The sequence below is a fragment of the Egretta garzetta genome, unplaced genomic scaffold (genome assembly GCF_000687185.1).
Source record: "Egretta garzetta isolate BGI_Z169 unplaced genomic scaffold, ASM68718v1 scaffold287, whole genome shotgun sequence".
Classification (NCBI taxonomy): Eukaryota; Metazoa; Chordata; class Aves; order Pelecaniformes; family Ardeidae; genus Egretta; species Egretta garzetta.
In genome coordinates, this window is record NW_009260435.1 from 4,927,045 (window position 1) to 4,940,396 (window position 13,352).

General features: G+C 36.2%; 1 protein-coding gene across 1 annotated transcript in view; it reads left to right on the forward strand.

Annotated features, from left to right (window-relative positions):
- VPS13C (vacuolar protein sorting 13 homolog C) overlaps positions 1-13,352 on the forward strand; it is a 100,788-nt gene that overhangs the window by 1,192 nt on the left and 86,244 nt on the right. Inside the window, exons 2-5 of the mRNA XM_035899526.1 lie at positions 1,201-1,244; positions 5,494-5,536; positions 6,277-6,372; positions 7,139-7,240. Coding sequence (XP_035755419.1) covers positions 1,201-1,244; positions 5,494-5,536; positions 6,277-6,372; positions 7,139-7,240 — 285 coding nt within the window. The remainder of the gene's footprint in view (positions 1-1,200; positions 1,245-5,493; positions 5,537-6,276; positions 6,373-7,138; positions 7,241-13,352) is intronic.

Below are 13,352 nucleotides of genomic sequence, written 5' to 3' on the forward strand. Positions count from 1 at the left end.
TTGCGCTGCCGTGAGGCGAGGGTCTGCCTGCGAGGGGGGCTGGGGCGCGAGGCCCGCGTGGTTACAGGGCAGCAGGTTGTGGGGGGGGAGAGCAAAGTTAGGCGGGTGCCTGGGCACGGGTACCTGAGTGGCTTCCCAGCTGTGGCAATTGCTCCGAGAGGCTGAGGTGAGGCGTGGGTGGCCTCGAGTGCTCTGAGGCAGAAAATCATGGGCAAGGAAAAAATCCACCACCCCCCCTTTTTTTTTTAATCTGTTTTTAATTCCCTTTCTTGAGGGTATACCGGGTGGAAGCACGAGTGTGCTGTTGGGTCTGTCTGCGGTGCAGTGGAGCGTGGGGTGGCTCATGCATGGTGGCCCTAGGAGGAGGGGAGGCCTTGGTTGTGCAGCAGATGGGATGCTTGGGGTAAATAATGTGTATGAAACAGACGTGATCGCATAACGACATGGAGTAGCTGTTCTCAGAGAATACATCATACATTTCAGTTTGCTACCCTGTAGGCATGCAAAAAACCCCAGTTGAAGTACTGTCTAGAAAAGGCTAGCTATTTTAGATGCTGTCCATAGATTAGGGATGAGACTTTTCTTGTCATCTTAATTTGGCTCTTGTCACGGTAGTAAGTATTTAAACATTTATAAAATATTAATGCCTATATTAAAAAAGGGATATAGCTCTACATGGCATTAAAGCACAAAGAGGTATATTATGTGTGCTTTTCTCAGATATAGTTCTGTGTGCCTGCATTCCCTTTGGAAACCTTATTATGTCACCTGTGTCAGGAAAAGTAAATGTGAAAATAAGCATGCATTTTTGTGGCTCTGTGATTCATGATTTTTCTGTTATGCAGAATTATCAAAAACAAGATACAATTTTCCTAGTCTACCCTACCTTGATAGAACTGTAATTACCATTCACAACAAAGTGAATAATAAGAAAGATTTCCTGTTACTGTAGATGTATTTAACAGAGTAGAAACAGACAGACCTCTAAATTGGTGATGTTTCTGTAATCTCTTTCACCATAAAATTTTGTCTGAATAATCTGTGTTTAATGACTCTTGCAAATTAAGCGTTTATTTTGCTATTCTGTAACTGGAGTAAGGTTTTTCAGATTTTTTCCATGTGTACTTGGGAGGGTTGTAGTTCCAACTTGCATAATATTTGAAGTCACTTGTTCTGAATTTCTGTTTTTCTTCTAAATAGGTAATGTGGCACTTGACAATTTACAGATAAAGGAGAATGCATTAGTAAGTATTCTAATAATTTTAAAATTGTTTTTATGGATCTTATGACTAAGGCACAGGAAAAAATATTACTGTAGTCTCATGTTACACAGTATGCCTTCTTTACTGGTTATTGGAAGTAAGTCCTTGGTTAACAGTTTCTAATTTTGCTCGAGGTACTGGAACAGAAAGAAAAGAAGCTATGGGTGAAAAGGTGAGTGAGTTCCTTCAGAAGAGAAAAATAACTTCTGAGAAGTTAGCAGTAGGGTTTTAAAGAAGGTTTCCCAGTGTTTTATGCATATATGCACATACAACTTGTCCTAGTGTTTGAGGCTTGAAATGATAAAACTTTAAATAAGATATTGCTGCATTTCTGTTACCATTTTGGTCATCCAGTACAATTTAAAGGATTTAATTTCTGCTGTGACTGCTACTGTGTAATCATACTTCTGTCAAGTCATACATGTTTTTCCTCACTTGTATGTCCATGCAGTAGATGTCTGTATGTTTCTATTTACTACATCTAATGGTTTTGCATAGGCCTGCGTATTTTTTTTTTTTCAGCTGTAGTTGAATAAATGGATTTTTCAAGGCCTGACTCCTGCAAATTGATTGATCTCACTGAAGTCTTCTGAAAGACAGTGGTTCACTTCTCAGTTGTTTGTGTGGGGATGAAGGGGGCAAAATTTCGTTCATCCTTCTACATCAGCTGATGGGATTGAAGCTTATGTTTGTGACTTTCTGTGTAAATTGGTGCTTATTTAAAACTGGCTGGGAAGACATTTTTAAGATGTATACTCTCTGAAACTAAATATGTTACCTTTAAAATAGGAATGACAGAGTGAAGGGGAAACAAGACCTTGAATTAAGTACCCATATTCTTTTTTGAAAAACCTTGTTATGTTCTTTAATTGAGCTAATGAACACCTGTACTACTGAGAGAATCTTACTGCAATCTTTAGTGTGCTTCAAACTTTGCTCAAGAACTTTTATTCTTCTGTCAATTGAAAACATGTTGGATTTTTATACGGCCTAATCATTGGTTTCTCTTCGTTGTTCTGAAGTTTCATGTTTTACCTGCCCATTTCATCCGTTCCTGGTAATTTTGTTGTACTTTAAAACCCTTGATACAAATATCTTTGTAATCTGGCAGGTAAAAAAGAAAGGAAGAAAGTACTATCTACTTTGTACATGTATTTCCTTATGATGATAGCAAGGTTTATTACGGTTCTAGCAGTTCTGACTTACAAAAATGCATAGTTACATATGTGACTGACCAGAACTGAAAGAGAGCTAAGATGAATTCAAGAGCTGAAAGCAAGGGATTTTTCTGACTGCTTTACAATTGCAATACATTAGACTTCTATGCAAAAGTAATTAAAGGGAAGCCACCGAGGTGAAGGGCTCCAGAGTGGAGGATCGCACCGGGGGACGCTTTCCTAAAGTGGCAGAACTGCGAAGTCAAAAGCGCAGGGAGGGATAGGGCCTTTCAGGACTTAAAGGGGGCCTATAGGAAAGATGGGGAAAATCTTTTTAGCAGGGCCAGCTGTGACAAGGCAAGGAGTAATGGTTTTAAACTAAAGCAGGGTAGGTTTAGACTGGATATACAGAAGCAATTCTTTACAATGAGGGTGGTGAAACACTGGGAGGGGTTGCCCAGAGAGGTAATGGAGGCCCCATCCCTGGAAACATTCAAGGCCAGGTTGGATGGGGCTCTGAGCAACCTGATCTAGTTAGTGGTGTCCCTGCTCACTGCAGGGGGGTTGGACTAGATGACCTCTAGGGGTCCCTTCCAACCCAAAACATTCTATGATTCTATGAAGTTGATATTGAACACTATTTTTTGAGAACTAGACTACAGCTTCTTGAAAAAGAAAGGATTAAAGACATGTGATATGGTCCAACTTCTTTTCTAGTTTGCCTGTCTGCTGCTGTCTGGATTGTTTTTGTTTTTTCCTCTTAAGGTTTCCCACCAGAAAATAACTAGCTTTTAATTTCTCTATACAGATACAGTACTTTTCAAATGTAGGGAGATAATAAAATAGTTACTTTTAGAATTACTCTTGCTGAGTTTATTTTTTTTCCTTAGTCACAGTAAAAGAGCATTTCATTAAAATGGAAGTTTGTCAGACCTCAGTCAAAATTTAGGCCTCAGCTCATACAAAGTTAACTTAAGAAGATAAGTGTAAGATTTCTAAAATAAAATTGTACAAAATTATTTTACAAATTAATCTTTAGGCACCTGGAAATGTAACCATTTTTTCCCCAAAATACATTAGAGGAAGAGTTTGCTCACACAAAGTGCTGAAGTGTCATTCTGTGAAATGCCTCTTTTTGAGGCTGTTGTTTTGCGTGACTTCAGCTATAAAAATACAAGAAGTATAATGGGCAGTTGCTATTAATGTTCTCTTTTTACTTCATGAAAGACTTGTAGTAGTGATAGTAATTAATTCTTTCCAATGGATTTCTTCAGCTTTATCCTATTTGTCAATCATAATGAAAAATGACTGATTACAAACTATGACCTAGGCTCGTTAGCAACCTATTACATGTTTCTCAGCTTATATAATTAGAGTCATTACCATCAAAAAGCTTGAACTCTGACCTTCTTAACTTGTGGATTTGTATCTGGTATCCAGTTGGTCACAGCTCTTAATCTTCAAAGCTAATATTGCCTGTTACTTCTCAGTTATAATCTTGGAGTATTTTCAGTAAGTCATCTTTTTATATGTTAATATCAAACCCCAATGCTATCATGGTTTTCAATTTATTTTAATCTGTTCTAAAACATCTTTAATTTCTAGCCTTTCCTTATTTCCCCCCTCCCCTGGAATTTTATCTTTTGAAAACTAATTTTTCAAGGTCCAACTCATGACCCTGTCCTTTCAGCAGGCCAAACTGAGCTGATCCCCCTTAGAATTCAGCTGTGGGTCATAAATGTGGTATTAAATGGGGTGGATTTGGTTGCTGGTATCTGCTTCTACATGACTACTCTTGGCTCTATCAAGAACAGAGATCTTTGCTCTCACAATTTGTTTCAACTTCTTATGTGTGTTCTTACTAATAAAACTAAAGTTTGGAGATCAAACTATTTTAAGTGAATCTGTTTTCTCTTTCTCCCCTGATATATTTCAATGAAAGACAAAAACTGAGAGGAAAACTTTCAGTTAAGCTTATTGACTGGATTTTTAACATGCAGCAGCCTGCAGGAAGAATATTTGGGAGGTGCTGAAGAGCACTTGTCACCAGGAAGAACTTAAAGCATAAGGAAAAGTTTCCAGGACTATGCAGTAATAACCAGAAAAGGGTTAAATATTCCATAGCTCTTGCTTTTCAATTGTTTGTTTGAGGCACTAAAAAAGAACAAGCCACAGAAATATTGTCACTAGTTTAGTCACTTAATTAAAGTTGGTTGATGTTAGGCTCCTAACTGCAGCTCAGAATGCTTTTAAAAACTATGGAAAGCTGTCAGATGTTAATTGGATATTAATCTCCTTTTTTTGGAGCAGCCCTGTTAAATGTTTTTAAGTTGTTGGAAAAGTGATGATCAAGGTTGTTTTCTAGTATTTGGGAAGAGAAAAGTGGTTAATACCTGTCTCGTTGGGGAAAATGGGTTTGCTTTTTATAATCTTTGAGATTAAGACTTCTTTTCAGGTCTTTGAATTATCATTAATTTATTTGAAAAGAATACTGAAGTGGAAGGCAGTTCTGGAATCTTGATGTTTTAACTTAATGTTTTAATATTTCCATTTATTTATTTATTTTTTCCTACTTCCTCTTTACTTTGTCCTTCTTTTCTGTTCTTGACATTCCTGTGGTTACATGCCTGGTTTTGCCATAAGCTATATAGGAGAGATACTTTGTGAAGTTTTGACTGATGGTAATAATTGTTCACTTGTCTCATATTCCTCATTTTTATGAGCCTATCTTATTCTTCATGTTTGGAAGGCATTTTGCAAAGAACTTGTCGGTATTGGTAGTGAGACTATATGTTTGTAAATACTGAGACCTATGTGGCAAATTAATAGAAATGTAAAATTAAATTCTTGTATATAGATAAAATTTTACTTTTTAGTAACCTTTGGAGTGAGATATTATACTGAATTGCCAGAAATGTGTAAATGCTTTGTTTTAAGGCTTTCTACAAGCCTAACCATATTTATGGATTCACGAGTTCATGCGAGTATTGCTAAATAATTAAATCTGTCATACAGAGAACTGTTTCTGTTCTGGAACTTCAGTTTAATGCTTTATTTTTTTTTTTTCTTTACAGAATGAACTGGATGTACCTTTCAGAATAAAAGTTGGTCAGATAGGTAAGTTTTTGTTTCAATGTAAGTTTTGAAATGGAAATTTTAGTACAGGCCTTAAGATCAGTCCTGCCTCTGAATTTCTTTTATCAAACTTTCTTAAGGGATCTCTGTAATTTTACTTGCTGTTGAAACTAGCATATAAGTATAATGTGACTGCTGTTATCTGGCAAACTTTGTTTGTGTAACTTTACAGGCTGGTATGAAAAACATGTCTGAGAGGTTCTTTCCATATACACGGATGATCAAGGGAACTGCTTAGTATAGGCGGAATGTGTGTGGCTCTTCACAGGACAGGTTAGGAATATGAAGAATTTAAGTGAGATTCCTGAAACTGGCAAACATGTGAAATGTTTAGGAAATCCTAGATGTATTTCTTTAAAAAATTCCTTTCCCTGGTGGTCAGCATTACTTCTTCACCTGAAACATTTGTTGGAGATGAATGTGTGTGATATTTCTTCTTTGGCTTGCCTGGGAAAATCTTGTTCATCCCAGTGAATTAAATACCAGTCATGATCTCGGGTTTTGATTTGAAGTCTTCTGACTCAAACTGCATCTTCTTGTTTAAACCTATGGCTTATATTTTCATTGCATGTATTTCATCACACCTATATGGTTTCTCCTTACCTTCTAAGCTGTTTAGGACATTAAGTTATAGGGCTAATACTCTTTGATGCCTGAGATGTTGTTTGGACTACACACAGCATAGATTTTTGTTTTGGTGTAACTGCATCTGCTTTGTTTAGATAAACTTACTCTGAAGATTCCTTGGAAGAATCTCTATGGTGAGGCAGTTGTTGCAACTCTAGAAGGCTTGTATCTTCTAATAGTTCCTGGAACAAGTACGTAAACTCCTCAACAACACGGTTAAATAACGGAAGAGAAAAATATCTAAGGATACCATGTATTTGAGTATATAATAGCAAGTAGTTCATGTAAGCTGCCATTTTTACATTCTGTTCCCTTAGGGAATTTCTAAACAAATGCTGGCAAGTTAGTGGAGTAAGGGTGGGAGAAAACAGCACCTGTTGCTTTTATAGAAATCCTTGGTTGTATCCATTCCAAGTTCAGTTCAACAGCCAAGTTTCCTCTGAAGTGTGCGTATCCTGAATCCACTTTTCTGGCATGCTTTAGATCTTTTGGCTGTTGCATGATATATTTAATCTGCTCCTAACTGACAACAATCAAAAGTAGTAGCTCCATTAGAACTGTTTTTAGGGAGAAGGAAGAGGATCAGAGAACTTGATTAGTTTTCTCTGAAATTAGAACGTCTGGTGTGTTAAGAAAACTTGCAAGTTTCTAGAATGTCAAATATACATGTAGTAGAACTCACAAACCTGCATTATATTGCACAGACCATACTTAAGGGTCTGAATTTCCACGGAAAGGTGGAGTAATGCTTAAATGTTGGTATGATCCTTTTGTGTCTTACTGTGTAAAAATAACAATTTCAGAAGCTAGATGCAGCTTTCAGCAATTAAACCTAGAATAGCCTTTATCTCAAACAAGGTGTTTAGCAATATAATGTTGAATGTGGCATGTATTGCTTGATTATGCATTTATATAACTTGAAATTTAGGGTTAAAGCTGTCCCAACTTGGCTTACAGGCATTAAATATGATGCAGAGAAGGAAGAAAAATATTTGCAGGATAATAAACAAAAGGAACTGGCAAGAATTGAGGAAGCCTTGCAGAAAGCAGCAGAAAAAGGTACTGAGTTAATACAAATCTCCATTGGAATTTGAGGACTTAGACTGTGCTATGAAAGAAAAGTCTTGTTTTGTGATTGACTTAATAAATTATGTTTTTTTCAAGTATCTAGCTAATCTTACTACAGTGCTCTGAAAAGCCTTTTTCCTCTTAAAGCTTGAAAGAAATGTTACTTGTTTTGTTTACCGTTCATTTATCCAGTCAGCTTCCATTTGAAATGGGAATTTAATTACCTGGTATGTCTTTTTCTTTTTTTTTTTTTCTTAAAGCTCTAGGAGAACAGGACCAAAGATAGAAACTGCATTATATGAGGTTAATGTTGTTATCTTGAGATAGCTTTAGAGCTTCAGTGATAGATGTTTAATAATGTGTTTGAGATGCATGTGACAGGTTGTTCTTTGCTTTAAGGAGAGTGGTAAGGCTTGTAAATTGTTACTTCAATGATAATACTTTCATTTCAGTTTCTTCTGCATTTTGAGGTTTGAGAAATGAAACTTTACTGAGCAGGAACTAATTCAGGACACAAGAAAACAACTGAACATGATCATAGGAAACTTAAACGTTTGATCTAGGTCATGAAAAAAATCTAAACTGTCAATTATAGGTGAAAATAATTGATCATTTTAGTCCAGTTAGCCTGATTTGTGGATTTGGGGTGTTTTTGTTTGGGTTTTTTTGTCGCAACAAATATCTTAAACAAAATTATGGTATAAATTAGGCTTGTTTGGACAGATAACTACATGTGGTAGAGGAAAAAGTTATTACTGAAGTTTTTGTCTGAAGTGAGACCTCTTTATTGGGTGGTATGATAGTTCTTAAGATGCACCTCTGGGATACCTGTAATGCTGCAAGATATTTGCCTTGGAAAAGTTAGTGAAAATGAAATGATGCTTAGAACTCCTGGAAAAAGACAGTTTGATTGTAATGTCTTTGCTTATTTCATTTTCCAGTTACAGGACTCTCTACTTCCTTGTTCCTGTTTTACTAGTTTCAGATGTACATTTGCAGTTTCCTTCAAACAGCAATCTGTTTGCAGTGAAGAAAGAAGCCTTGCTTTTTTCTTGTCTTTAATATGCCAAAAACTGTATGAGAGCTAAGACAATTTCAGTGGATTAATTTTGCAGCCATTACTTCATGCTGGGGCAAAGGAGTGTTCACGGAGGTTTAACCTTGGTTATGTAGGACTTGAATACTGTAAAGTAGCAGTGTTTCAGCCATTATTCCTTGCAGCAGTAGCAACAGGATGAAGGGATAATGTAACAAGAAGAATTTATCCTAATGGGCACTGCTTGAGGAATTCCAATTCTGAAACTTCATGTAATTAAGAGTGAGACTGTGCACCTGTGAGTCATCTTTTTTGAAAGAAACTTTCTACATCCAGCATTTGTAAGGCTTAAAAAAATATATATAAAAAGGACATCTCAGTAGCCCAAATCCTTATATGAAGAAGTAAAATCAGATTTAGTCATATTTTGCAGTTTTAAACTTTCAGCCTTGTGAAGGAAAAACTAGAGGAACATTCAGATTTGATTATACGAAACTATCTCCTTAGTCATGCTGCAGCATGATCCTTATGGGTCCCTTCCAGCTTGAGCTAATCTATGATTCTGTGATCATATCTCAGTGGTAGCTATTTGTGTTTCTGGTGTTGTACTAGAATGTTGTACACAGGAGGACTTTGTAGTTCTTGCATGAGCAGATCCCTTGCTTTTGCTAGATATGGGAGTCTTAGGGCTCAAGTTGCTCTACTGCACCTTAAAATTGCATGAAATTCAGCTCTTTCTGTAGGCTTTTAAGAGCACACAAAAGCTGGTGAAAATCTAGGAAATATATTGAATAGAAAGTTATCAGGGTCCATGAATTCTTAGCTTTATTTGCTTTTCTATTTGGTGCTCTCTGTACCTTAACATGTTTAGAATCTTGATTCAGTACTTGCATTTATTTAAGAGTCCCTCAGCATAAACATTCCTGGGGATATTTTCTTTAGACATGCTCTTAAAATATTAAACAAAATGGTCACGTCACTGTGTGGTTAGTGTAGTGTGAGGGGGAAGTGATAACAAACTCAGCTGGCACAAGCTGACAAAACGTTATTTTCTGTTTTCTAAGCTATTAAAATCAGTCAGTATCAAAACTTATATATAGAAACCAAAGCTTGCTGCTCTTGTCTTTTGCTCGTTGTAAGTAAAATGAAAATTGTATAATTTGCCTATGTAGATAATTTTTGAAACTAGATATTCTGAAGTGAATCTGGCTGTAAGATACTGTAATGGAAATACCACTGTGTCGTATAATTTGTATAAACTTAATATGAAATCAGGAGCTGATTTCCTTCTTTTAAACAAAATGCATTTTTTTGGTTATTTGCTGCCATGTGGACCAAGGCACTCATTCACATGATTCCTTGTATGGGTTGGAGAGTCTGATTTACAAGGACACCAAGCCTGGTGGGTATGCACGGTTACATTTTTGCACATGCATGATGGGTATGCAGCTTACATTTTTTTAAAAACAGCCCCCCTCCAAGCAGCCAAATGCAGAAATGAGAAAACAATACTTGTTCGGTAAGCATCCACATATTGGTTCTAGAAATTGGTTCTAGAAACAAGATTTTAATGACTGGATTTAAGTGGAAACTTGCAATGTTTAGTCCTGTCTTAATTGAGTGGCTGTTCAAGAAGACTAAGAGACCATTTAGAAAGATTTCCATCAGCTATGTCGAGCTCAAGAATGTCATAAAATGCTGACAACATTCTACTGTAGTTTTAAAACACTATGTTTAGGTGTTTTGAGAATGGAGGCTAATTACCCTTACTTAAAGCGTCTGGCCTTAAGGTATTGAAGTTCAGGCTCTCTTGAAACAGTGGACAGGCAAAATGAACCATAGCAGATTGAAGGCACTAGGCATGCTTTTCCTTGGTTCTGTCTGGATTGCTCTCAAGTTAGGCAAGGAAACAGTTTCCACTGAAATTCAGAGGAAGCTATGATGTTGTACCTGCTATATTTTTGCCTTCTTGAACCAGATTTTCAGAAACTTATTCATAGCCAAAATTACTTGTGGGCTTTTATCTGAGCACAGGTTTAGAATGAGCTGAAAATAATTTAGTTTCTCCATAGTAATGGATGCAGGTAATCAAGAGGAAAGCCATGTTGCCTTAGTTTGTCATACATGGGAGTGAAAGCCTGAGAACTGCAAATTCAATAGTAAGTGAAGGAAGCTGTCTTTTTAAGATACCATTTTATAGAGGTTTCCTTTTACTGTCAAAAGGAACTATCTGAAAGAAAACATTGTTGATCGCTTTACCTGCAAGACAGATTGAATTCTTGGCAGGCACTTTCTCCTCCTTTGTTTGAACAAGCATGCAAATTACATAAAAATAAGTTGTTCCCCCGAGTTGAATACACCGTTGCACTGTTTCCTTCTGGCTTTAGTGGGATACGCCCTTCCTGTGCTACAACCTCTTAAAGTTAAGCACAGGCAGCCCTATTGCTGAGTTCTTTTCCCCTGTGCAGCCAGAGAGGGGAAAGAAAGAATGCAACTCACCAAATTGGTTTTCTTTAGAAATGTGGAAAAACATGAGCATTAATTTAATTCATGAAATGGTTATGATAGTGTGGATCATAATTTGTGTGTAAATAATGGAATTTAATCTCATATAAAGCTTTTAAAGAGTCATCATTTTTGTGTGCCTTTTTTGCAGTTACTGGTGTCATTCTTTCAGATGGCTTTCATACCATACTGTTGATTAGCATGCGAATCATATTGAAAAGTGCTCTTTGGCTTTCCATATACATCTCAAATATCTTAACTTGGAAGTTATGCCATTGTATGGTAGAAGTCTCTTCTGTATTTAAACTTCCATGTTTGTTTGGATTTTTTCCCCACAATTATGCCATTGCCTGAGGTTGTTAAATGAAAAACATACACTTGAGTTACGGAAAAACTTATTTACCAGGGTTTCTAATAAGCAGTCATGGCTCTGTTCTTAGCTCTTTTGTACATAAGTGATCTGGAATTATGTTTGCAGTGCAGTCATGAAGAAGTCTGGTTATGTATTTGTTGAAAAGCCTGGTGCTTATTTGTAATTTTTCAAACTCTTGAGAGGTTACGTATATCGAAGTTGAATTAAATGCTTCGACTTTACAGTTGGCAGGACCGTTGATCCAATAGAAATTGGGATATTTAATCTAAAGTTTTTACTGGCTGCTTAGTGTACTTGGGCTTTGAACTTTAATGACTTGGGGGGGGAAAAAAAAAAAAAAAAGGCCAAAACCCCCCAACCCAAGAACAAGGCTTTTTTGCTTCCTTGAAAGTGAATTTAGGTATACATAAATTATGAAAAATAAGGCTTTGTGCTATGAGAAGTAGCTGATTGCTTCCTTACCAGATCTGAAATTCTTTAAAAGCTTTTAATGAGACCTTACTATGGCTTTCTGCTTTAAGACAAGCTAAACTTTCTTCCATTTTTTCTTATGCTTTCTTACATTTCTGCTTTACTAACTCAAATTTTATCCTTTTCCCAAAAAATTGCTTGCACTGAAAAAGGACGTAAGCGTAAAAAGTATAAAAAGCATTTTAAGAGAGCCTTTAAAGGTCATGATCGCTCAAAAGGTGGGTAAAAGTTATGGCTTTTAACTTTTTTAAAGACTTTTTTTTTTTTTTTTTTTTTTTTTTACTTTCTGTTTGGATTAGTTTTTCTTAGTCTTAGATATACATACCATTTTTGTCCTGTTTGAAAGAGAGAGCTCTTTTTTTGCTGTTTATCCATTCTCTGGATCCAGTGAGATTCAGGAGAGTCGTTCTTTTTCTCTACTTTGATCTCTACTTCCTCTTTCTTCAACTTGAGCTGTCTGTAGCATTTACAATAAAAATGTACACGTTTGCTAGGCTGATTAGTGGCACTTCACTGTGACTGTTGAAAAAACTGCATGTGGAAGAGATATCTATTCCTCTAATTTTTGTAGTATTCCAGTAGCAGCTATGTAAAGTAAATCTGGTAATATACTGATTATATAGCAGTAAACAGTCATTTCCAGCACCTTTTAACTTCTGTTCTAAATAGCTAGTGTAGTGTTATGACTGATATTTTGACAGGAATGAAATTGATGTTTTTTCCCAAGGTAATCATTGTCCATAAATACCAAACCATGCAGGTCTTCAGTATTAGCATGTGACTAAGAATGGGTTGCTATATCACAGGTGGTTGTATCATTACATATTTCTCAAAGGAAGCTGCAGCATAGACTTGTAATAGGAGTAAAAACTTTGGGGAGGACTAGATAAACCTGGTAAGGTATCAAACTTTTATTGCTGCTGGTAGCTGCATCTGCCTCAAAAAAACGTTAATGGGTTGCCTGCTTGCACTTGAAGGTCATGAAGCTTTGATTAGCACTTCTGCCCTTTTCTTTCTTTGGTTGCTGTTAATAGGGAGTGGGAGTTGTGAAACTATAATTAATAGGAGGACGTGTGAGTTGCATGTTAAAGTGGTATAATGTTTTGGTTTCTTCTGAGTTCCTGACTAATTTTTTTTTACCTGAAAGCAAATGTTCTTGACTGAAATAATGTTATATCACGTTCAATAGCGAAATATTTTCATTTTAAAGGAATCGCCTGGCTCTCTCTTAAAGGTGTGGTTTTTTTTTGTTTTTTTTTTTAAATTATCCTAATTTTTGTAGCAAGGCATACGAAGTTCTATATCTGTGGTGTTCAGCATGCATTGCGTGTTAAAAAAGTTACAAACAGTTAAAGTAAGCAGAGAGGTCAAACACGGAGTGCAAATGTAAACTTAGTCAAAACCTGTAGTGCTTATTTCTCTTTGCTTGGATAGCTATAACTGTTTCTTCAACTTGAGCCATCTGTAACATTTCCAACAAAAACATACAACCTTTCTAGGCTGATTAGTGGCACTTACTGGGGATTGCTAGTTTGTAAGGTGGGTACTGAACAAGACAAAGGAGCCTGTAAAGATAGCTAGAGAACAAGCAGCTCATCTAGCCATATTTTAGGTAAAATGTTAAGATGCTCAGCCTGAGATAATATTTTTAGAGTTATGTCATTAAATAATGAGGGATTGTAAATATTCCCTGCTGCCTCAGCATGCATACATTTGTC